At 41.0% G+C, this 23,299-nt stretch overlaps 1 protein-coding gene across 6 annotated transcripts in view; it reads left to right on the forward strand.

Moving 5' to 3' along the window:
• The window catches only part of phf6 (PHD finger protein 6), a 54,160-nt gene extending 45,286 nt beyond the window's left edge, over positions 1-8,874 (forward strand). For 5 of the 6 annotated variants that reach the window (XM_048544836.2, XM_048544838.2, XM_048544837.2 and 2 more), the window contains exons 9-13: positions 2,479-2,583; positions 3,222-3,355; positions 6,037-6,145; positions 7,265-7,333; positions 7,422-8,874. In XM_048544836.2, coding sequence (XP_048400793.1) covers positions 2,479-2,583; positions 3,222-3,355; positions 6,037-6,145; positions 7,265-7,282 — 366 coding nt within the window. In that variant the 3' untranslated portion in view covers positions 7,283-7,333; positions 7,422-8,874. The remainder of the gene's footprint in view (positions 1-2,478; positions 2,584-3,221; positions 3,356-6,036; positions 6,146-7,264; positions 7,334-7,421) is intronic. The other variant, XM_059651302.1, reaches the window with a different exon arrangement.
• Positions 8,875-23,299: the final 14,425 nt, after the last annotated feature.

Below are 23,299 nucleotides of genomic sequence, written 5' to 3' on the forward strand. Positions count from 1 at the left end.
GGTCGCCCTATTATAGGAAAGATGTGGATGCTTTGGAGATGGTTCAGAGGAGGTTTACCAGGATGCTGCCTGGACTGGAGGGCTTATCTTACAAAGAGAGATTGACTGAGCTTGGACTTTTTTCATTGGAGAAAAGGAGGAGGAGAGGGGACCTAATTGAGGTATACAAGATAATGAGAGGCATAGATAGAGTTGATAGCCAGAGACTATTTCCCAGGGCAGAAATGGCTAACATGAGGGGTCATAGTTTTAAGCTGGTTGGTGGAAAGTACAGAGGGCATGTCAGAGGCGGGTTCTTTACACAGAGTTGTGAGAGCATGGAATGCGCTGCCAGCAGCAGTTGTGGAAGCAAGGCCATTGGGGTCATTTAAGAGACTGCTGGGCATGCATATGGTCACAGAAATTTGAGGGTGCATACGTGAGGATCGATGGTCGGCACAACATTGTGGGCTGAAGGGCCTGTTCTGTGCTGTACTGTTCTATGTTCTATGTTCTATTTCCAATCTTGTCTGATTTGATTCATAATATAGCAGCCTCATTGAAATTCTTGGACTTACCTCTGACCTGCAGTCCCTTTGTTTGGTTTGCATCTACAAATCTACTGTTTTATGATGACTTCGATTCATATCATTGAGGGTGGAAGCTGCTTGAAAATTGTGAACCCCGATTGAGAAATTTCTAATGTTCTGATATCTGATACTGATGATTGGAAATCTGTTCATAAGTAGCAGTTTGTGCAGGGCTTTAAAGTAAAGCAATTCTGCCGTCAGCCAGTGACCACAGAAGCTGACTGCAAGTGTTTTAAGTGGAGGATTTGTGAACACAGGCGAGACAGAACTATGAATTCAAGCAGAGATGTCGTCTCTCCCATACTCGCTTCTGCAATCACAGTTTATCTGCCTCTATTCTTCAAATACTATCAGTGATTTCATGAATAGCAAGGACAGATGGTGTGGAAAAGGGGAACCTGCAATCGGGTTATGTCTAGCTGTAATCATGCCAGCAACTTTCAACTACGGCATTATCGGTTGCTTTTTGACCAATTGATGGATGTTGGGTCCAACTTGCTCACCGTCCTTGAAGTCTGAGGAAAAGAAGCAATAAAAAAAAGTGTGGAGAATCTCAACCCAAAACATCTCTGCTAGCAATGAGGCTAGGTACAGGCCCAGGGATGCTGACACTTAGCCTTGGTGACACATGCTCGAGAATTGTGAATGAAGACGAGAAATTTTTCATGTTTGCTGGATATCTGATGTGGATATCTTGCAGTCTGCTTTTAAGTTAGGGTTTGTGCAGGGCTTTAAAAGAAAGAAACTCTGCTGTCAGTCAGTGGCCACTTTAATTGGAGTGTTGCAGTGACCTTGCTGGTTTGCACCGTAATGTGTGTACATTTTTGTTTCAAAACTGTTCAGAACTTCGTCTCCAGCTGCTCTCTCACTCATGGTTTAAAAACACTGCAATGTATAAAATCTGTCTTTCCCTGTTTAACACCCTGTCCCTGTTTAGTAAAACATAGTTGTGTGATGCACAATATTGGATACAAGTTAGGCTTGTTTCTGCTGAAGTTTAGCGGATTGAGATGACTTATTTGAAACACAAGATCCTTGAGTGAGAAGGAAATAAAAAAAGATCTGTAGACGCTGGAAATCCCAGAAACTAAAACAGAAATTACTGGAAAAACCCAGCATGTCTAGAGAGAAGAAGGATCACTAGATGCAAAATGTTAACTGTATTGTCTCTGAAAATGCTGCCTGACCTGCTGAGATTTTTCCAGCAATGTCTGTTTTTAAGATTCAAAGGGATCTTGACAGGGTAGATGTGGAGAGAATGTTTCATGTTTAGGGACAATCTCAAGCTAGTTAAAAACAAGAAGTCATCCATTTGAAATAGCGAGGTGGGAAATTTTATCTGAACAGGTTGCAAGTCTTTGGAATTCCCTTCATGAAAGGTGGTGGAAGTCGAGCCTTTGAATTGTTTTAACACTAGGGTACATAACCTCTCTCTCCCCATTAGCAAGAAGGTATTGGGAGTAAGTGGGACGTGGATTTCAGGATGCAATCATATCAATCATGACTTTTCTGATTAAATGGTGTGGGTGCAAAGGCTGAATGGCTTACTCTTAATTTCTATAGTTAAAACGTATAGAACGCGGAACATTACAGCACAGTACAGGCCCTTCAGCCCTCGATGTTTTGCCAATCTGTCATGCCAATCTGTCATGCCAATCTGTCATGCCAATCTGTCATGCCAATCTGTCATGCCAATCTGTCATGCCAATCTGTCATGCCAATCTGTCATGCCAATCTGTCATGCCAATCTGTCATGCCAATCTGTCATGCCAATCTGTCATGCCAATCTGTCATGCCAATCTGTCGCCCATCTAACCTACACTGTTTCGTGTACGTCCATATGCTTGTCCAATGACGACTTAAATGTATGTAAAGTTGCTAATGTTTTAATAAATGTTTGTATTTTCAGCTGTTTTCCTCTGGTACTGTCCAACTCACAAATTCATCTAGAAAAGATTTTGGTGATTTTGATATTAAAACAGTCATTCAAGAAATCAAGAGAGGAAAAAGAATGGTTTGTATCCTAATTCAATTTGTAAGGAAAAGTATTATGAATTACTGTTCTGAATGATGCCTTTGTTTCTGCTTAGCCAAACTTTCAAACGTAAATTATATCAAGTCAAAATGTTGCCCATTTACTCCATGTAATTTGTTTCATTGACCAAATTAAGAACAGCACTTATTTATTTTAAGTGGATTTTAAGCTTATTACTGCTTGCATTGTAATATTGGGCACAAACATCAAATGATTGCAGCACAGAAGGAGGCCATGCGATTCCCACATACGTGTTTGTGCTGGCTTGTGAAAACAGCTATTAATTTGACTGCCAAGCGCTTTCTTCTTAGCCCTACGAAATTTCCCATCTCAAGTATGTAATCAAAATGCTTTGCTTTCAATGTCAGTGAGAATTAAACAGTTTATTGGATTATTGAATAACCACACAATTCGTGCCAGCTATTCAGTATTCATGAAATGCTTACTAGGGTGGTGTTATAGTTTGTGGGCTCTTGCATGTGGAATGATTATTGGGCTGTGTTTGCAGCTGTGATAAAAATGGAGGAAATTCTAGAATTCCGTTCTGTTTAGCTGAGTGCTGATCAGTATAATGTTTGATTTTCTGAAGTCTGAACAAGTTGTTTACAAAATTTCAGAAATGTACATTATGCAGTCAAATAGGCGCAACAATTGGGTGTGAAATAAAGGCTTGCATCAAGACTTACCATTACCACTGTGCTGTTGAAGATCGAGCCAAATTCATTGAGAATCTTGACCGAGGGATCTACAGGTACCATTTTCTCATGGTTATTTGTCCTCATTATTTCCCTGTTCTGATTTTTTTCCAGGATGTATACTTTCTTTTTGAGCTATATGCAAGTTTAATCTTGGCCTCCTCCTGAGGTCTCCAGTGTCATAGGTGCTAGTCTTTACCTATTTGGATTTACTCTATATGATACCCATGTCACTGACAAGGAGAGATGAGTTGAATAATTTTTCTTTCTGGCCTAAATAACAACAGCTATTTCTATTATCTCTTTATTTCCTCTTAAAAGTGGTTACATGTTTCTCCGGATGCTGTTTGCGGTGTCCAATTTAATAATACTTTCAAGTTAGGACAAAGTGTTTATTGCTGCACTGAAAACCCAGAGGGAATGGTTCCTGATGCAGTCATTTGGGCATTTCTTCAAGAAGGAAGAGAAAGGAAAAGTTACGAAATAAAATTCAAGATTTCAGAAATAGCCTACCTGAAATGGAGTTCAGTAAGTCACTGTCCATTTGAGGTTCATTCAGTTGGCTGTGCATAAAAATCACTTCTGAACCGTTTTTGACGTAGCTGAATTGATGGCTTAGTAGTTGTAAGTTGGACATTGTCTCACTTGCAAAGTGAGCTAGATTTATTTGCAGGCTTCAGATCTTTGGGACATATTGCAATTGCAGGCATACATTCGGGTGTTACAAGTAGACTGACAAACATCAGGCAAAGCTGTTTGGTGAAAGATGATTCAATAAACTTAACCAGAGATTTCAGTCATGTGACTCGGCCTTTAAGAGTTTGAGACATCTCAATTAATGAGGTGGATTTGGATGTCCCATTGTCAAAAACTATTTTACCCCCCCCCCCACCCACCCACCCACCACAGCAAATAAGACTCATCATTTGCACTAAGTCAAGCAATGCTGGGTGCTCTTCATTTTGCAGAGCTGGCTGAGGTAGACAACTTATCTACTTGTCCTTTGTATTGGCTTGACTAGTATTGTCATATTCCAGAAAGCGATGAGGTCACTTTTATCCTTATAATCGCTCCACAACTCTGGAAGCAGTCAAATATGCTAGGCAACGATCATCTCCCAACAAAAATATGTTCTGTGGTATTGCCATCTGATCCTCCAATATCTCCTGCACTCACTGTTCCGGGGGCTTTCAATAACCAGGTGTTGAACTGAACCATTCTTATAAATATTGGGGCCGCAAGAGCGGGTCAGAAACTCATCTCTTCCAATGACTGTCTTACTGCCCAAATCCCCAAAGCCTATCCATTGTCCACCATGTACGGTCAGGAAAATACTCTCCATTTCCCAGAAGGGTGCAGCTCTAATAACACTCAAGAAATTTTGTTGTTATCCAGTACGAGGCAGTCTCCTTGCTTGACACCCTATCTATCATCTTTAATGTTCATAGCCTTCATTACTAATGTAGCACAGCAAGAGTACCAGCTTTAAGGTACATTGTAATAACCATTTAGAAAATATGCTTATTTTATATTCCTTCAGCCAAAATGGACAATTTCACTTTTTCCTACATTATACTCCTATTGTCAGAGCTCTCTGCACCTATTTAATCTATCTATATCCCTTTGTAGCCTCCTTGTATCTCAACTTTTCAGCTGTATTTGTGTTGTCACCAAATTTAGCAACCATGCCTTCTGCCCCATCATTCAAGTCATTTATATAAATTGTTAAAAGTTGAGGGCACACCATTGCCAAAATGTAAACCCTTGCATGGGGAGCTTTTATTTTCCCTAATAACCTTTCATGTGGCTCTTTATCAAATGCCTTCTGGAAATCTAAAGTACAAGCATCCAGTAGTTCCCCTTTAACCTTGGCATGTGTTAATTCATCAAAGAACTCCAATAAATTGGTCAAACGTGATTTTGTTTTCATAATACCAAGCAACCAAAACTAAACATTTGATAAGGTGCAACTTAGATGAGTAATAAACATGAGAATTCGGCTTTGAGCAAGACAGACATAGTCTCAGTATAACAGGGCAGTCATTTGGGACTGAAATGAGAAATAATTTCATTCAAACAATTCTTTCTGCCAAAGGGTTTTGATGCTCCCAATTTGGATCAAATTTAAGGCTGACCTGGAGTGAACAGAAAAGTGAATCAACTGTGTATTGTGAAACCGACCTGGCAGTATTATCTACTCCTTCTATATTTTGTGCTGTTACCAGGCCGGGCTGTTCCTGTACAGTTATACCACTGCCATCGACTTGAAAATCTGGTAAATTGTCCTGTCCACAAATGCAAGACAAATCGACCCTGGATTATTATCAAATCTTCTTCAAAATATCAAACGTCAACTTGGTGATTGTATGTGTCATAGCTTGTGCCATCAAACAGCGCTGTTCAATGACCCTCCCTCCATCGCTGTCTGAGGAGTCTCAACCCGGAGGAGGGAAGAAAGTGCTCCTCCCCTCTAGTAAATGAGTGACCTGATTTTTGAACTATGTCCCCTAGTTCTAGTTGCTTCCATAGGGGAAGCGTCTTTTCAGCATCTACCCTGTCAAGTTCTTGCAGGATCTCGTATCTTCCAAAAGATCACTTCCCATTCTTCTCAACATTACTGGGTATGCACCCAGCTGGTTCTTAGCAAAGTTCAAGATTCCATGGCTCAGAGATTTTGCCTTACTCTATTATTTTTAAATGAATCTGCAGTTGAGAGTTCTCGATGTTTATTTGGTAGGCTGTACTGTAAAAACCACAGTGGGAATGATGACCGGGATGAGGAGGATGAAGAAAGAGAAAGCATCTCACGCTATGGCAAAGAGCAAGAAGCTGACCGTAATCGTGAGGTACATATGGGCATTATGATAACTGAGCAGTAACAGAGGTGTGCCATTCTGTCTGCAAATAGTAAAAGCTAATGTTTTGGGAACAATTAGTTTCTTCCCAAGTTGAGAGCAGAATGTCCGTATAAGAAAACAAACTGCTATTTGGAAGATGCAATGAAGCATTGTGAAGAATTGAATTCTTTACCTTGTGCTTGGTGTTGTTAGTCTCATTGACAATTTCTTAGCTAGCTTCCTTGGAATTTTTTGTGGCACAACTGTTATTGACATCAATTAGCCTTGTTTAAATCTTATCCTTGATTTATAGTTGGCGATACAGCTACTTAGCAACATTTATAGTTGTAGAGTTATCATAGCAAGGAAAGAGCTCATTCAATCCTTGCCAGCTTGGACAAGGTTGAGACATAATGGTGCACTGGCACATTATGGGCAGTAATTGCCAGAGGCTGCTGCATCCTGTGAATTTTTTTAAAAGCCAGTTATATTTCCCTACACTGTCCTAATAACTCATTTATTTACCTCTTTTTTTGAATGCCTATCCAGCTAAAATGTGAAATGAGTAAAATATTTGTCTTGTCCCCAGTATCTCTCTGCACCTGAGTCCTTGTGCCTGCAGCTAATGGGAACATGATCTTTGTGTGCCTTATCTAATCTAATCTTCTGTCAAATGAGATATGATTTAAAGCCAGTGTACATAAGCTGCTTCTGATGCTTGACGCAGTGGTAAGTCGCACAAAGTATTATGTAATCTCCATTTTCAGTCAACCTTGAGCCCTTGGACTAGGGAGTGTTAATATAGCGAGTTTTGAGAAGATTTGTAGCTCAGGTTGAGGTTGTGTTAATATATTAAAGATTAAGTCCTGTTTGCTCATTGTTGAATGGCCCTGCCTGAAGCTGCAAGGTTAATAGGTGATGAATCTGGACTGTCTGGATCAGTGGTGTCTGAATACCTTTTGTTACTGGTATTAATATGGGGACTGAGGATTTGGGTGAAATACTGAATTTCTCCTGGCATTCATTGGAGAAATGAAGTCATGGGCATTCGTATTAATCAGTGCTGATAGCAGATTAGCTAAGTTTGAAATCATTATAAGTAATAGTCGTCTTTTGTTTGTTCATTAGGTCTTAGAAGAGGTATAGAAAAATGCATTCAAATTCCTTCTGATTTAATGGATGCCTGAATCTCTAGAGGTAATATTGCATGTTGTATGGGTTGTCAGACAGATTGCAATGCAAATAACTTTGGCCAACTGTTTTTCTCCCCCTTTATGTTAAACAGAAAAACTAACTGAGCCTTGGATACAGAAAAGTGCCAAGAAAATGCCTGTGGACTGAGTAGATGAGGCTGGTACATTGTGCTCAAGATGATAAAGGACTTGTGAGAAGCATAGAAAATATCCAAAGATCTTTCAAGAAATCTCTATTCTGTCAATGTTCCTCCTCCTAAGGAAGAGAAACAGTGTAATGAAATGGCACGGCTAATATACCTGCTTTTTTTGATGGGGAGATGCCATAAAATGGATTAGTTAGAATATCTTTTATTACAGCCTTCTGAATTAAAATGGAAATAATTTTGATTTGCTGAATTTGTGATTAGATGGCACAAGCTGACCTGCTACACCTTTGCATAACGAGGGCCTTGAGAAGGAGCAACACCTTAATCCACTCGAGCACGTGCCTTCGGGTGTTTCTGGACTTCAACATCAAACAAGAGGAGCTCAAAAATAAACGCTGAAATTAAAACCTCCACTCCAATATCTAACATAAGGTAGTTTCACTACATCTTGATTAGCAAACAGTGAGGTAGTCCTAAACAATATGTACTGATGGTTTCAACCCAGTTTTCAGTAGATGAATCTACATAATGGTGTAGTCCTGTTCTCAGTCCTGATGGTGTATTATGCTCATATTGGCCAGACATCTGCCTGGGAATGATTTGTACCCCAATTTGCACTGCTCAATCTGAGAACACCTGATAAAAGCCTAGGATGCAATGAGATACATCAGTTCACAGTTGGTGGTGTCCCTCTTTGAAGAGCATACGACTGGCATTTTTTAAAATTCAAAGCATAACAAAACTTTTTCAGAAATGTAGGACTGATACTGAACTCTGTGCAAATGCTAATCCCTAACTTGGCCAGCTAATCACGGCCTCGTCAAACATACTGGTATAAATGGCATTATTAATGAAATCATGGTTTAGCTTCGATGTTGAAGTCTGTGTTAAATGTTATAATGGAAATGAGTGGTTTTGACTATTGCTAGGTTCACATCACAGAATACATTATTTCCATCTTAATTTTCTTCCTGTGATTGTAGTTTCCCTTATCAAAGTTAGGGCTTCAGAATAAAAGTTTTTAGGATTAGATTGTTACTGATTAGTAAACATTGTTGTTTATAGTCTGGTACCTTTTTTAAATATGTCACCTCTCAAAGTATAAAGTAGCTGCCAGGAAGAAATATTAAATTTAGGTGTGAGAGAGATGTCATTGTGTCAGCAGTGGATATGCTGTCGTCTTGCTTTAAATCAGTTTTTTCTTTTGGATCTGGATGGCTAAACATTTTAGAAGTGAGTATCTTCTGTTAATTTGATGCCAAAATGGATCTGATTGTTGAATGCCCTTCATTTTTTATGTGCTCAACAGCTTGTCAAGTTGTATCAGAGATAATGGGAACTGCAGATGCTGGAGAATCCAAGATAATAAAGTGTGAAGCTGGATGAACACAGCAGGCCAAGCAGCATCTTTTGTGCACCTGAGATGCTGCTTGGCCTGCTGTGTTCATCCAGCTTCACACTTTATTAGCTTGTCAAGTTGGATGTTTTTATGTTGGTTTTACCACACATTCTCAGTCTAAGTCATTGTTTCCTCTGAATTGCTTTACTTTTCCATAGCATACTGTGACTAATATCAGCAGCGCGTCATCCATGGTTTATTGTGCTTTATTCTGTGGTCTTGACTTTAACCAAAACAGCACAGAAAATTTTATTTTCCAAAACAATTCTACACTGTCCAAAAATCATTAATTGCCTTTTTCTTGTTAGCAATTGCACTACAGAAGAGACAAGCTCAGTGTCATGTACAATGTAGCAAGACACAAATAGAATAAGTAAACATACTGGCTTTAGTATTTTCAAGAAAAATACCCTTGCATAAGCATTGGATTTTAAATTATGCCTCTCAAGGAAAAACTGCTGTTTGTTACACTAGATTTTGCTGTGACACATTTCAAATAGTGGGTTCCAAGTTATATGCAAGACTATACAACAGATCAGAATTGAAGACCTATGAAATTAATAGCTGCCTGGTGGTAGATATCAAATGTTGGTAAGAAACAGAGCTTGTTTCATCTATCTTGATGTATCGAGATCACAAATGCAAATTTGATCAGAAACAGCAGTTTACACCACATGAGAAAAGGGTGCTTTCTATGTGCACTCTCCTGCTTAGTATAACTTTTAGCTTACTTAATGCTCCCTGAACTCTGTGAACAAGAAAGCAGTATGTCCAGGCACTGTGCCTTTTACAATAAAAACATGGAAGATGACTGTTTCCTGGTGAATTCTCCATTACAACACGTTGACTAATCAGAGTCCACTTCCCAACAAATAGTGCCACTTTTCTCAAGCTATGTGTTCTTACATCCCTCCTGATGATGCAAGATGAAAAGCTTTAACAACATTTTTTTTCAGTTTTTAAGAGTACTGAGTCACTGACTTTTAAAATCAGTTCTTAGGCATTCCTTTGCTTTCCTCATTCCTGTTGAAGCCCCAGTATTGATGCAGACCAGCTTATTCACGTATCCTGTTTGTGTTAATTCCAGAGTGCCTCATGCCCCAGCAAGCCTCCGGCCATATCCTCAGACCAGTTGAAAAGCCAAAAATGTTTATTCTTCTAATTCCAGTCAATTCTTGTCTGTTTTCTTTACAATGAATATCCTTTATTGTCCTTTGTACTGCAATGCTAAAGTATAGGAGTACAGTGAAAAGTTTTTACAATGGCTGCCTTTCAGTGGTGCCATCTTTGATACAAATAATAATTTTTAAAAAGTGCTCTTGCACAAAGAGGATATATCAGATCATCTAGCAGCTAATTGCAGTTGCTTCAGCCTTTGTCTGACTAGGGGCACGCAGGCTGAAGGGGCTGAGTGGCCTTCTGTTCCTTTGTTTGAGGGGCATTTATAATATCAATTTACAAATAAAATAATCAGCACCAAATGGAAATAGTGTTGCAATGGTGGGGACAGAAACTGCATTCCTTAATTTTCCTTAGCCCCAGAAAATGCAAGTATACAGTATGTTAATGAGTTAGATTAAAGTTGCAGATCCAAGACCAAAACTCAGTTACCCTGGAAATATTCCAAAGCTATGTTTGTGTTGCTACTTACTCCTGTTACCCGTATGAAAATCGATCTTTAATAGCAATAATTCTTTACAGGCTGTTTCATATGTCAGCTGTAAAGAGTTGTACTGTCTGGATGTGAGTTTGCTCGCTGAGCTGGAAGGTTAGTTTTCAGACGTTTCGTCACCATTCTAGGTAACATCGTCAGTGAGCCTCCGACGACGCGCTGGTGTTATGTCCCACTTTCTATTTATCTGTTTAGGTTTCCTAGGGTTGCTGATGTCATTTCCTGCATTGGTGATGTCATTTCATGTTCTTTTTCTCAAAGGGTGGTAGATTGATTTGGAGCCCATGTGTTTGTTGATGGAGTTCCTGTTGGAATGCCATGCTTCTAGGAATTCTCATGCGTGTCTCTGTTTGGCGTGTCTCTGTTTGGCTTGTCCGAGGATGGATGTGTTGTCCCAATCAAAGTGGTGTCCTTCCTCATCTGTATGTAAGGATACTAGTGATAATGGGTCATGTCATTTTGTGGCTAGTTGATGTTCGTGTATCCTGGTGGCTAGCTTTCTGCCAGTTTGTCCAATGTAGTGTTTGTCACAGTTCTTGCAACACAGGAAATGACATCACCAACCCAAGGAAACCTAAACAGATAAATAGAAAGTGGGACATAACACCAGCGCGTCGTCGGAGGCTCACTGATGATGTTACCTAGAATGGTGACAAAACGTCTGAAAACTAACCTTCCAGCTCAGCGAGCAAACTCACATCCAGAACCTCAATCTGAGCTACAAATCTTCTCAAAACTTGCTAGCTGTACTGTCTGTTAACTAGGCCTGTGGTAGGAAAGTGCAGAGGAGAACTCTTAGTGGCTCAGCAAGTTGCTCCAGTGAAGACCAAGCCAAGCAATGCATTCGGTTATATACTTGGTTCGAAAGTTAGCATTGGGATCGAAAGATTTTACCAAAGCTGGGGCCATTGTATGAATGCAAGAGTTAGTTGCAGTTGCTGAGTTAAGGAAGGTGACCCTCACTGGGTTTGCAAATGTGGACATTTAGTACAAACAGGATCGTAGCTGAGACACCTGCAATTGCAGTCGCATGAACTTTGACAACATGGTGGAATGTGATCAGAGAAAATAAGGAGCCAACACTTTTTTAGATGGAAAAAGGCAGGAAATTAGTGTGATGAAATAAATATTTAGGTGCAGATGACTGATTTTCAAATGGTACCTTGAGCCATGATTGTTAAGCACTGCCTATGTAACACATCTGAACAGTTGATTGCAAAAATCTACAAACATCCTGAATCGGAGATTGTGTATAGTTGCTTCTGGGTGTTACATTATTCTGTTTAAAATGGGCAACTGATTGTATGCATTTTTTAATTTTGCATTACAAAACTGTCAGATGTGGTAAGTAAAGTACTGATTCTATGTAAGGCAATGTAACACTGAGTTCTGTACCCAAAGGAATTGTCTGACGCACAACCCTATGACCTTTGCCACAAGTCAGGAAAGGAGGCAGGTCCTGAATCTGTCCCAGCCAGAATAGGGATAGATTCTGTACTGTTAGCACCAATCTGATCCACATTGGCCATCTGATCACCTGGCACCTCATGGGGTCCATATTGCTATTAGCATTACGCATATCTTTTCATTCCTACTATAGCCTGGAGTTAGGTTTAGTGATGGTAGAGGTTCCTATTTCTGTTACGTGGCTGACCAGGAATTTCTCCTCTTGTTAACTGACATTGGTATCCGAGGATGGATTTATTTGTTGGTAGTCATTTATTTTGCCAAGTTATGAAGTCAACTTCCTTGAACGTGGAGTTCTAGTTACGAGTCAAGGACACTACCCCTAATGCATTAGATGACCTTCCAATGGAAACTCAGTTGTGTTTTGTAATGTACATGTTGTCTCTGAGCAATTGTTGCAATTATAGTTACCTTAGAAGAATAGCTGGAAGTATATCTTCATCTACTGATTGCTTTCTTCAGGTGGGAATATGGGATGAAAGGAATATATCTGTGCACTGGAAATGCAGAAATTCCTCTGAGCTCTAAGCCAATAAAATCAACACTTCAAATGTTGTTTTCTGTTGATATTGCCCCAGTAATTATTTCTAATTCTCTCTCACTAGAGTAGGCTACTGCAAGCCCCTTTTGTGGGTTAATCTGTTCTGTCTTTCAGAATTGGATAAGACCACAAGTGAAAATGATTTATGTTTGCCTCCCTGACTCACCATGATGGCATTGCGCAGAAACTAAATAGAATGGGTCTTGAATATATTCACTGCTTTGTAAAAGCAATTCACAACACTGCACTAAGTCACTGGCACCAATAAACCAATCAGCAGCATAGGATCCCTGTCCTGTTCACCTCAGCAAGTGTGCCGTTCAGAATGTGTCTGATTCCCTGCTCTTCGCCTGCGTGACTGAGAGATGTCACAGATCTGGGATTTTTTTTCTCTGAAAGGAGGCAAGTGAAAGCTGAATATCCCAGTTTCTAAAAGGAACAGCTGCATAGTCCCAGTGGACCATTGAGCTGCTGTCTGATTGGAGACGATTGGCAGTGGTTTAACCAAGTGGTCACCATGTCTCACGTGAGAGTGAGATTGAGAAGAAGGGGCCTACGTTATAACCTCAGCAGTGTGGAAATTGAACCCGTGCTATTGGTTCACTCCATGTTACAAAGCAGCCATCCAGCTAACCAATATTCCCCTCCAATATCTATACAGCTTATGAAAATAAAAATTAAAATTTGAGTCAAAGAATGTTACAGCACGGTGTCAATCATTGGGCTCTACCATTAAATCAGCTAGTAGTATTCAGCCTGCATTTGTATTTATTTCCCATTGAGGCTTCTCTTCAATCTTCCCTTCATCTCCCCACACCCCCATCCCTCACTCCTTCTGTGTCTTTTAATATTTGACTCTAATATTTGACAGTCCTACGCATTTTGAAACGAACTCATTGTTTGTGAACTAATTACAGATTCCACCTGCCCTCTGTCAAGGGTGTTTTTTTCCAAACCTTAGATTCTTAAAAAATTTAATCTGTGACCCCTATTAGGCTTGCCAACAGTGAAAATTGTTTATTTTTATTCGCCGCCTTGTCACAATTTGTATTCCTGAAAAATGTCAGACCATTTGCATTTTTTGTCCAGGGCAAAGCAGGCCCTAGTTCTTTAAGAGATAGTAGGAACTGCTGATGCTGGAGAATCTGAGATAACACGGTGTGAAGCTGGATGAACCACAGTAGGCCAAGCAGCATCAGAGGAGCAGGAAAGCTTGATGTTTCGGGTCGGGACCCTTCTTCAAGGATCCCGACCTGAAACGTGAAGCTTTCCTGTTCCTCTGCTGCTTGGCCTGCTGGATTCATCCAGCTTCACGCTGTGTTGCCTCGGGTTCTTTAATTCCATTTTGAACATCCCAGTGATTCTTCATTTTCTGCCTTACATTGTGATAGATCAGACATGAACTTGTGGAGGTTGGATTCAGTACTCCAGCTGCAAACTACTGTTGTTTAATATATCTCCTTTCTATTTTTAATGCTGCTTTTTGATTACTATTTTTATTGACCTGCAAGCCTGGGCATGGAAGGATTGGTACCTCATTCAAAGGCCTACTCCTTTTGAGGTTGTTTCTCTTTGAGTTACGTTGACTCATGGCTGATATCTTGTCATATCAATTTGCATCATTTCATAGTCCTGGCCGAAATATACTACAGCTGCCACACCTACCTGTTTTAATGTTACCTGCAGCGTTTAATAGAATTTCCTCAGTCTCCTGTCCCTGACCCCAAAACCATGAAACATCTTTGGTATAAGAAACTTAGCTAAAATTTGCTTGCTGCCATCTTCTTCCACATGTTCTATTCTGCTTAGTTCCATGTGTTATCATCTTTGTTTTGTGTCCCTTTATCTTTGTGAAATCTGTAGAAGCTGTTACTGTTTCATTTCCTCTATCCTAATTGACTTCTGCCTTTTCAAGTGATTCTTGTTTGCGTTATGTTTTTGCTCGCTGGTGCACTAAGGTAATGCATTTTGCTGTTTTCCAGTCTTCTAGCAATAATACAGTTTGCTCTTTTTTTCCCCAATGGGGCAGTGCCATGTTTCCACTTTTTGTGCTGACAATGATATTGAGGAAGCGTTGGCAAGAGAATGACCTTTGATTATCCTTTTGGGGGCTATTGAGCTGAATCATATGGATTCTAATCTACATGGGGATTGATCACGTTATTTGAACCTGGTCTTTGGGGTCATAGGGAATGTTGTTATGTTATTTTAACCACTGGGTTTGTAAATTGAAATGATTAAAGGAGATGTAATGAAAATGTACAAAAAGAAAGCAGCATGTGTTAACCATATAGCCAACACAATTTGTGAAAGGCATCTGGATTGCCTTTTGGGCTGTAGCATGATAAAAATTTGTGGAGGGTTGATATGCTTCTCTTCCTATAATAGTATCACCTGTAAAGCATTGGTTGGTGCAAATTTCCCTTCCTGTGTACCACCACTGTGATTTCCTTTTCTCTAAACTGATTGTGTACTGGCAAAATGACATCTACCAACTGCAATCTGCAAATGAGCTTGTTTCCAGTTCATTTTTATTAATCTTGAAAACATTGAAAACCAATTTCTTGTTTAAAAATTGTGCAAATCCAAGGTTTATATTTAAAGGTCATGAAAGTGCCTTAAATATGAATTTTGTTGTGATCATATCCTCAACTATACTGTAATTGTCATTCCATCCGAGTGGGGCAAATCTTCTGACTGTTTCTAGTAGCTTGGTTGTAGCCACTTAATCTTTCCAGTCAAGATGGGGAAAAGTATTTCTTAACCCTTGTTGATTTTAGTGTTTTAACTAAAACCGTTTCATTGGATGCAAATACCAGAGGGTTCCAGACTCTCTGGATTGCTTTGTTTCTCAATTGTAGTACATAGCTTCTCTCGTAACTGTTTTACCAATTGTATGCCAGCCTTAATGGAAAAGGTGAAGTTAATGACGTGTTGGTTGTCTTGCTCTGTAAAAGCAAGTTCAGTAGTGCACTTGTTCCGTGGGTTGTTATTGCCAGAGTCTCGAATTAATAATCCGGAGAATGTGAACCGAAACCTCATCTGAATTTGAACTCTAGTTTTAAAATTTGTAAAATTCACCATAAAGCTATGGGTTGTAAAAACCCAACTCGGCATTGAAGCCCTTTTTGAGGAAGGAAATCTGCTGTATTTGTCTGATCTGAAACATTGAGGCTTCAGTCTACACTAATGTGGTTGATTCTTAATTACCCAGTGAAATAACCAAGCAAGTCACTCAGTTGACTTGACATCAAACTGCTACAAAATAACATTCAAGAATAAGGTCTGGTGCCACTTCAGAATTTTTTTTTAAGAATAGATAATAAATGCTGGTCTTATCAAGTGACCACATAATCGATGAAATTTTAGGAATTCACAAAGCATTGCCACTGGATTTGAGAATAGATAGCCCACATTCACCATCAACTTCGAGCAAAGATACATTTTAAACCTAATCAGGTTTCAATGCCAAATGGTGCATCAGCATTTTTGAGTGTTTAAACTGCCCCTTAAAGGAGCTGTTTTGCCACAAATGTTGGTGAATTTCTTTAAAACTGTACTGTTAATAAATCCTGCAGTTTCTGGTGATGTATATGGCCTGGTCGCTCTTGAACCTATTTTATAATCTGTATCTGTTCATCTCCTTGTTATGTTTGACACTTTTTTGAGTGCTTGGAAATGTTCCCCTTTCTTCCTGAAACTTTGCTCTGTAGTAGCTGTAGGACACAGTTGCAAAATGTTTAAATGAACGTTTCTTTTTTGCCCTGTGCAGTAAGTGTATAATAGTGATTCTGTTTGCATGCAGTGATGGAATGCTTACTCAAAGTTAGGACTGAAAATGTGAAATGCTCACTATTGGGTATTACAGCTTTGAATCCATGTGGAGATAAAATTGCCTTTGACGTTTGACACAAAATACCAAGAAAAAGTTGCCACATTCCCTTTTTTAAATGTGTTTAGCATTTTTAGTTTTGAAGTATCATTGTGTTACTTTTTGTCTAAAACACTTAGTCATTGAATGTTTTTAATAAAAGTATATCTGCCTTCGATTGATCTTGTATGCTCATCATTGTAGTTGCAGATTCACTGGAATTTCATAGTCAAGACCTTGGAAAGATTGATATTGGGTGTAACATTGCTTAAGCGCACATTGTCCCAGGACACTCGATACCACACTCTTTTTAAAAGTCTCCCATTTCTTAGTCATTCCTTTTCCTTCAAAAAGATGCACCCAGTGGACATCTGCTAGATCCTGCCTAATGGCCCCAAAACTGGCCCTGCTCCAGTTTAGCACCTTGACCTATGGACCTGTCCTATCTTCTTTTATAACTGTGTTAAAACTAAGAGTTTTGGCCACTGGACCCAAAGTGCTCTCCAGCTGACACTTCAGCCACTTTCCCAACCTCCTTTCCTAACAGGAGGTTGTGTTGCCGAGTAGGGCCTTCTACTTAGTTTTTGGGAACTCTCTTGGACACATTTGACAAATTCCACACAGTCTGGGCCTTTTACACTGTGGATGGCCAGTCAATACAGAGGAGGTTTAAAAACTCCAACAAACACTACCCAATTATTCGTACAGGTATCTGCAATCTCTCTACACATCTGCTCCACTAGGACCTGCTGGCTATTTGAGGGTCTACAGTCTAGTCCCAGCAGAGTGACCGTCCCCTCCTTGTTTCAGTGTTCTAAACCATATGGCCTCATTGATGAACCCTTAAGAATATCCTGTCTCAGTACTTGTTATGACCTCTCTTACCCTCCTCACTTGTACTTCTGTCACACCTGTAGCTTCTGTATCCTGGAACATGGAGTTGCCAGTCTTGCCCTTCTCTCAGCCCTGTTTCTGTTATGACTAATATCCCAGTCCCCAGAGCTAATCCATGCTCTGAGCTCATCTGCGCTACTAATCAGGCCTTGTGTTGAAATAAATGCACTTCACACCAGAAGCCTTTTCCTTCCTTTTTTGTATAGAATCCCTACGGTGTGGAAACAGGCCCTTCGGCCCAACAAGTCCACACCCAACCTCAAAATCCCACCCAGACCTTGTAACCCTCCTGATCTACACATCCCTGAACACTATGGGCAATTTAGCATGGCCAATCCACCTAGCCTGCACACCCTCAGACTATAGAAGGAAACCGGAGCACCTGGACGAAACCCACACACACAGGGAGAATGTGCAAACTCCACACAGGCAGTCACCTAAGGCCGGAATTAAACCCGGTTCCCTGGTGCTGTGGGGCTGCAGAGCTAACCACTGAGCCACCGTGCCATTAAACAATGCTTCCAATCCTGTGTCGCTCAGATTTACTGTGCCCCTGGCTATCCTGAATAGTAAACTTGTGCCTGGTGGCTAATGTATTTTCCCCTGACTTCTCAATGGCTCCTGTCTTAGCAACACACACACACGTGCACACACACGCGCACACCCACACACACACACACCCACCCCAACACGCGTGCGTGCTCCCACCAACACACCCTAACACCCTGCCCAACTAGTTTAAATCCTTCCAGGTAACATGAGCAAATCCGCACACAAGCATATTGGTCACACCTAACCCAGAAGACATCACAATGATCCAAGAACTGAAAACTCTGTCCCGTACACCAGCTCCTCAGCCACACATTCATCTGGCCTAGTTTCTATTTCTATCCTCACTGGCATGTGGCACTGGGAGTAATCTAGAGATCACTGCCCTTGAGGCCCTGCTTTTTAACTTTTTACCTAACTCACGAAAAGTGGTTCTGTTCTCCACAGTTGCATATCAAGTAAATGTGCAAACGTTGAACATTGACTATTCACAAACCGAAGACCTCTCTCACGTGTACGATACTAATATTCACATATATTTGACACGTTAGGAGTGTTCGACAACTGAATGGACCCCTATGCACCTTCAGCAGGAAGACCTCAGACAGTGGTTTTCCCCCCCACTGCTACTTGCTGGTAGCTGTCCCAACCTTTTACTGTGTCCATCAGCATATCCCTTGGTCCTGGACCTTGGAATGTGCCAGTTTGCAACACTCAGTTGGGGTCAACTCCTTGTTATGGAAGACCAACAAAGTTCAGGCAGACCAAAGAGCATCTTTCACCAAATTGATGGTCCTTTGAGCCACAACTGATGTTGTCTTGGCCTACATTCTGAGGAACAAACCATAGAGCACAGAGTCCTCTGTCACGGAACTCTTTGGGACGAGCCTCAGCAAAAACCACTGCCTCTTCCCTCTGCCTTCCTTTGCAAAGACATTCCAGAAGGAGGTGTGTGACAGTCTCAACTCTACAGAACCATTTCGACAGCAGCATGTCGTGGCACAGACCAACCAGGCATACATTCAGGATAACAAGGTGTGGAGCTGGATGAACACAGCAGGCTGAGCAGCATCTTAGGAGCAGGAAAGCTGACGTTTCGGGCCCTTCTCACCATCAGCCAAGCAATGTCTTGATGCTTGTTGAAAAGTCCTGGTGCTGAAGCATTCTGCCAAATGACTGACAGTCTGTTCAGGGAACCACACGTGGGGATCAACCCTGTCTTTTCCCTCAGGGCCTCAAGGATGCTGTGTGCTGATCACTTCCTGATGGACTTGTCATCAATGGTGTTTTCCTTTTCCTCTGTAAATGTCAGGTGATTGAGAATGGTCCAACTACTTGGAGTGTTCCACAGCAGCAAGGCCAGTCCCATTCTTTGCAACACCAAGGACAGGTAGAACCTCAGTGCACAGTGACACTTGGTGTTTGTATACTGAGGGACTATGCACAATTTAATGTAGCCTTTAGTGTGAGGGCAGCATTGGGTACATTCTTCTGCCAACCCCTTTACATAGTGTTTTATGTTTAACCTCACCTTGACACCAGGTTCTATCACACCTGCTCAGTCGTGATGACTGTGGCAATGTCTCCCAGAATTCCACGATCTCTGGGTGAATCAGAGGGCAGCTAAGAACTGCAGATGCATCCTGTGATTCACCTGGACTTTCCATGTGTCAATCCAGTCAGTCTCCTCTGAACCATCTCTAATTTATTTCCAGCTGTCCTTAAAAATCTACACAATATTTGAAATGTGGTTTCATCATTGCCCTGAATATGTGAATAATTTTTTTTTGTTCAATTCTTTTTGTAATTAGGGATAACATTCCATTAGCCTTAAACATTTGATCAAACTGCAAATCAATTTTTTTTATCCCTCATGCACTAGATCACCTGGAAACCTCAGCGATTCCAAATTTTGCATGCATCCTCTTTTACAAGAAATTTTTTTCATTCTTTCTGCTGAAGTGAACATCTTTTAACCATTCATTCAACACAGGTGAAGACTAATATAAATAATAATGTATTCACTTGCTCATCATATCCTGCCAATCATAGAAAGCAAAATTCATAGTCTATTTTCTGGCAGCCAGCTAATCTTCTATCCATATAGTATGTTACCTCATACATTCATAACTTTTTATGTAGAACCTTGTCAAACGACTTCTGGAGATCCAAGCATAGTACATCAGCAAACTCATCTTTAACCACAGCAAATGTTACTCCATCAGAGAAGTCCAATACATTGCTTGAACACAATTTCCCTTTCATGAGATTATCCTGACTGTTCCTATTTTCCTGAGTTTATAACTGAGTGAGCTCTAGGGTGATGCGTGAACCAAAGTAGGCATAAGTTAGGATACGGGCAGCAGAATTTTAGATGGCCCAAAATTTATATATGGGTGAAATTGTTTCGGCATTTCTTTTGGACTAGTCAAGCCGAGACACAATCTGACAGTTTAGTGATTCAGTATAGAAAAGTGGTGAGTTCATGCTAGCTGTTGGCAGCATATGTGAAATGCAAGAATGGGCCATTCAGTTTCATCCTGTATCATTCAGTAAATCAATGGCAAGCTATCAACATGGAGTTCACTTTCCTCCACCAGCCCCAGATCCTTGATTTCAATGTCTAAAAGTTGAACTATCTTGAATACATTCAATGACTGTATATCTACACCCTTTCATGCATTGGAATAGCACTTGACCATTCAGTGTTGAGCCTGCTGCACCTTTTAACGTGATTGTGGATGATTGAGCAATTCCAAGCCTTTTACTCTGCCATCCCCATAACACTGCTAATCAGAAATCTACCAATCTCTACTTTAAATCTACTCATTAACTAAGCCAGTAACAAGCTTGAGTTCCGAATCATAAACATTCTTTCTGCTTGTTGAAAACAATTCGAATTTTCTCAAGAAAAAAGAAATTTGTTTACAGTGAAGCTCACCCCCGCATTGTAATTCTAAATCCCAGTTTATGAATTCAGGAATTGTTTTCAATTCTACAGTGAAGCCCATCCAATATTGGTCATTTGCTGTTGTTAATTTAGTTTGGAGTTAATAGGCCTTAGGGTTGGAATTCCAGACTTTACGATTCAGGCACAGCTGTCAATGCTGGAGCAATGGGACTGCTCAAAAGGCAAGAAATGGAGACATGCTGATACCTCAAAAGCATTAGAACCAAGGGAAAGCTGCTTGAGCCTTTTCTGCTGTTTAATTAGATCACATTCCATCACCTTAGGCAATCCCCCAGGATTGAATTACTTCTCTTTTGCCAAACAGGAAAAACAGCAAACAACAGACCATAGAAACTATGAGCAGAAATAGGTAATTTGTTCCTTAAAGTCTGCTCCAACATTGAACCAATATGTGCTCCTCTACCTCAATGCAAATAGGTGGATGCAGGTAAGGTAGTGGGGAGGGTGGGGTGGATAGGTGGGGAAGTAGATGGACAGGTCAAGGAGGCAGGGATGAGAGGGAGAGTTGGACATGGGATGAGGCTGGGCGTGGGGCAGATTTAGAAACTGGTGAATTCTACGTTCAGCTATCGGGCTGTCAGCTCCCGAGGCAGAATATGAGGAGTTATAGCTCCAGTTTCCACGTGGCATCATGGTGGCACTGGAGGAGGCCCAGGATGGACATGTCACCCAAGGAGGGGGAGGGGAGTGGGAGTGGGTTGTTAAAATGGTTCATGACTGGAAGGTGTTGTTGGTTATAACATAGTCCGCAAATCTGTCACCGAGTCTATGTTTGGTCTCACTGCTGTAGAGGAGGCCACGTTGGGAGCAATGGATGCTGGACACCAGGTTGGAGAATGTACAGGTGTGCCCTGTCAGATGCTGAAAGATTGTCCAAGGGCCTCATATAGAGGTGAGGGGGGAGATGTAGGGGCATATGCAGCACTTCCTGCGGTTGCAGGGGAAGGTGCCGGGTGTGGTGGGGTTAGTGGGGATTGTGGAACAGACAAGGTAGTCACGGAGTGAGCAGTCCCTATGAAAGGCACATAGGGGTTGGAAGGGAAATATATCTTTGGTGGTGGGCTTGGATTGTGGATGAGACAATAACCTCGTTGAGGAATGTATCACCCCTTGTCCCATCAGCATTCATTTTGTCATTTAGCCTCTTATGAAGGACTTTATCAAAAGCCTTCTGAAAATTCAAATACATCACCTCCACTGGTTTTTCCACATCAATGTACTGCTTACACACTCAAAAAATTCCACTATATTTCTTAAGCATGAATTCTCTTCATAAACCAATGCTGACCCTGTCCCGTCCTGTTTGAGCTAGACAAATTAAATGATTCCACAAACAATGGATCAGATCTAAGCTTTTCAGTCCTGCTACATCTAATCATGAACAGTAGTGGACAATCAAACAACTCCCTGGAGAAAGAGACTCCAAAAATATCCTCATCCTCAATGATAGGAGTGCCCAACCATCAGTGCAAAGAAAAGGTTGAAGCATTTGCAACAATCTTCAGTTGCAAGTAACATTTGTGCCACAGAAATGCCAGGCAATGACCATCTCCAAAAAGAATCTAACTATCCCTTGGCTTTCAATGGCACACACCCCCCCCCACCACGATTGACAACCTAAGGTTACCATTGAACAGAATCTGAACTAGACTTGCCATTAAAATACTGTAACTGTAAGAGTTAGTCAGAGATTAAGAATCTGAGAACAAAAAACATAGAAAATTACAGCACAGGAACAGGCCCTTCAGCCTTCCAATCCTGTGCCAATCGAGATCCTCTATCTAAACCCATCATCTATTTTCTAAGGGTCTGTATCCCTCTGTTCCCTGTCCAGATACATCTTAAAAGACACTATCGTGTCTGTCTACCATCTCCACTGGCAATGCGTTCCAGGCACCCACGACCCTCTGCATAAAGAACTTTCCACGCATATCTCCCTTCAACTTTCCTCCTCTCACTTTGAACTCATGACCCCTAGTAATTAAGTCCCCCACTCTGGGGGAAAAAGCTTCTTGCTATCCACATTGTCTACACCCTTCATGATTTTGTAGACCTAAACCGAATTAGCCATCTCCTGGATCCTCAAAACCTGTCCACCATCTGCAAGGCACAAGTCAGGAATGTGATGGAATACTCCCCACTTGCCTGGATGAGTGCAGCCCCAACAACACTCAAGAAGCTTAACACCATCCAGGACAAAGTGGCCCCGATTGATTGCCATGACATCCACAAGCGTCTGCTCCCTCCACCACCGATGCTCAGTAGCAGCAGTGTGTACTGTCTATAAGATACACAGCAGAAATTCACCAAAGCTCCTCAGACAGCACCTTCCAAACCCACAACCACTTCCATCTAGAAGGACAAGGGCAGCAGATACATGGCAATACCACCCCCTGCAAGATCCCCTCCGAACCACTCAGCATCCTGACTTGGAAATATATTGCTGCTCATTTATTG

The sequence above is a fragment of the Stegostoma tigrinum genome, chromosome 15, assembly GCF_030684315.1.
Source record: "Stegostoma tigrinum isolate sSteTig4 chromosome 15, sSteTig4.hap1, whole genome shotgun sequence".
Taxonomy (NCBI): domain Eukaryota; kingdom Metazoa; phylum Chordata; class Chondrichthyes; order Orectolobiformes; family Stegostomatidae; genus Stegostoma; species Stegostoma tigrinum.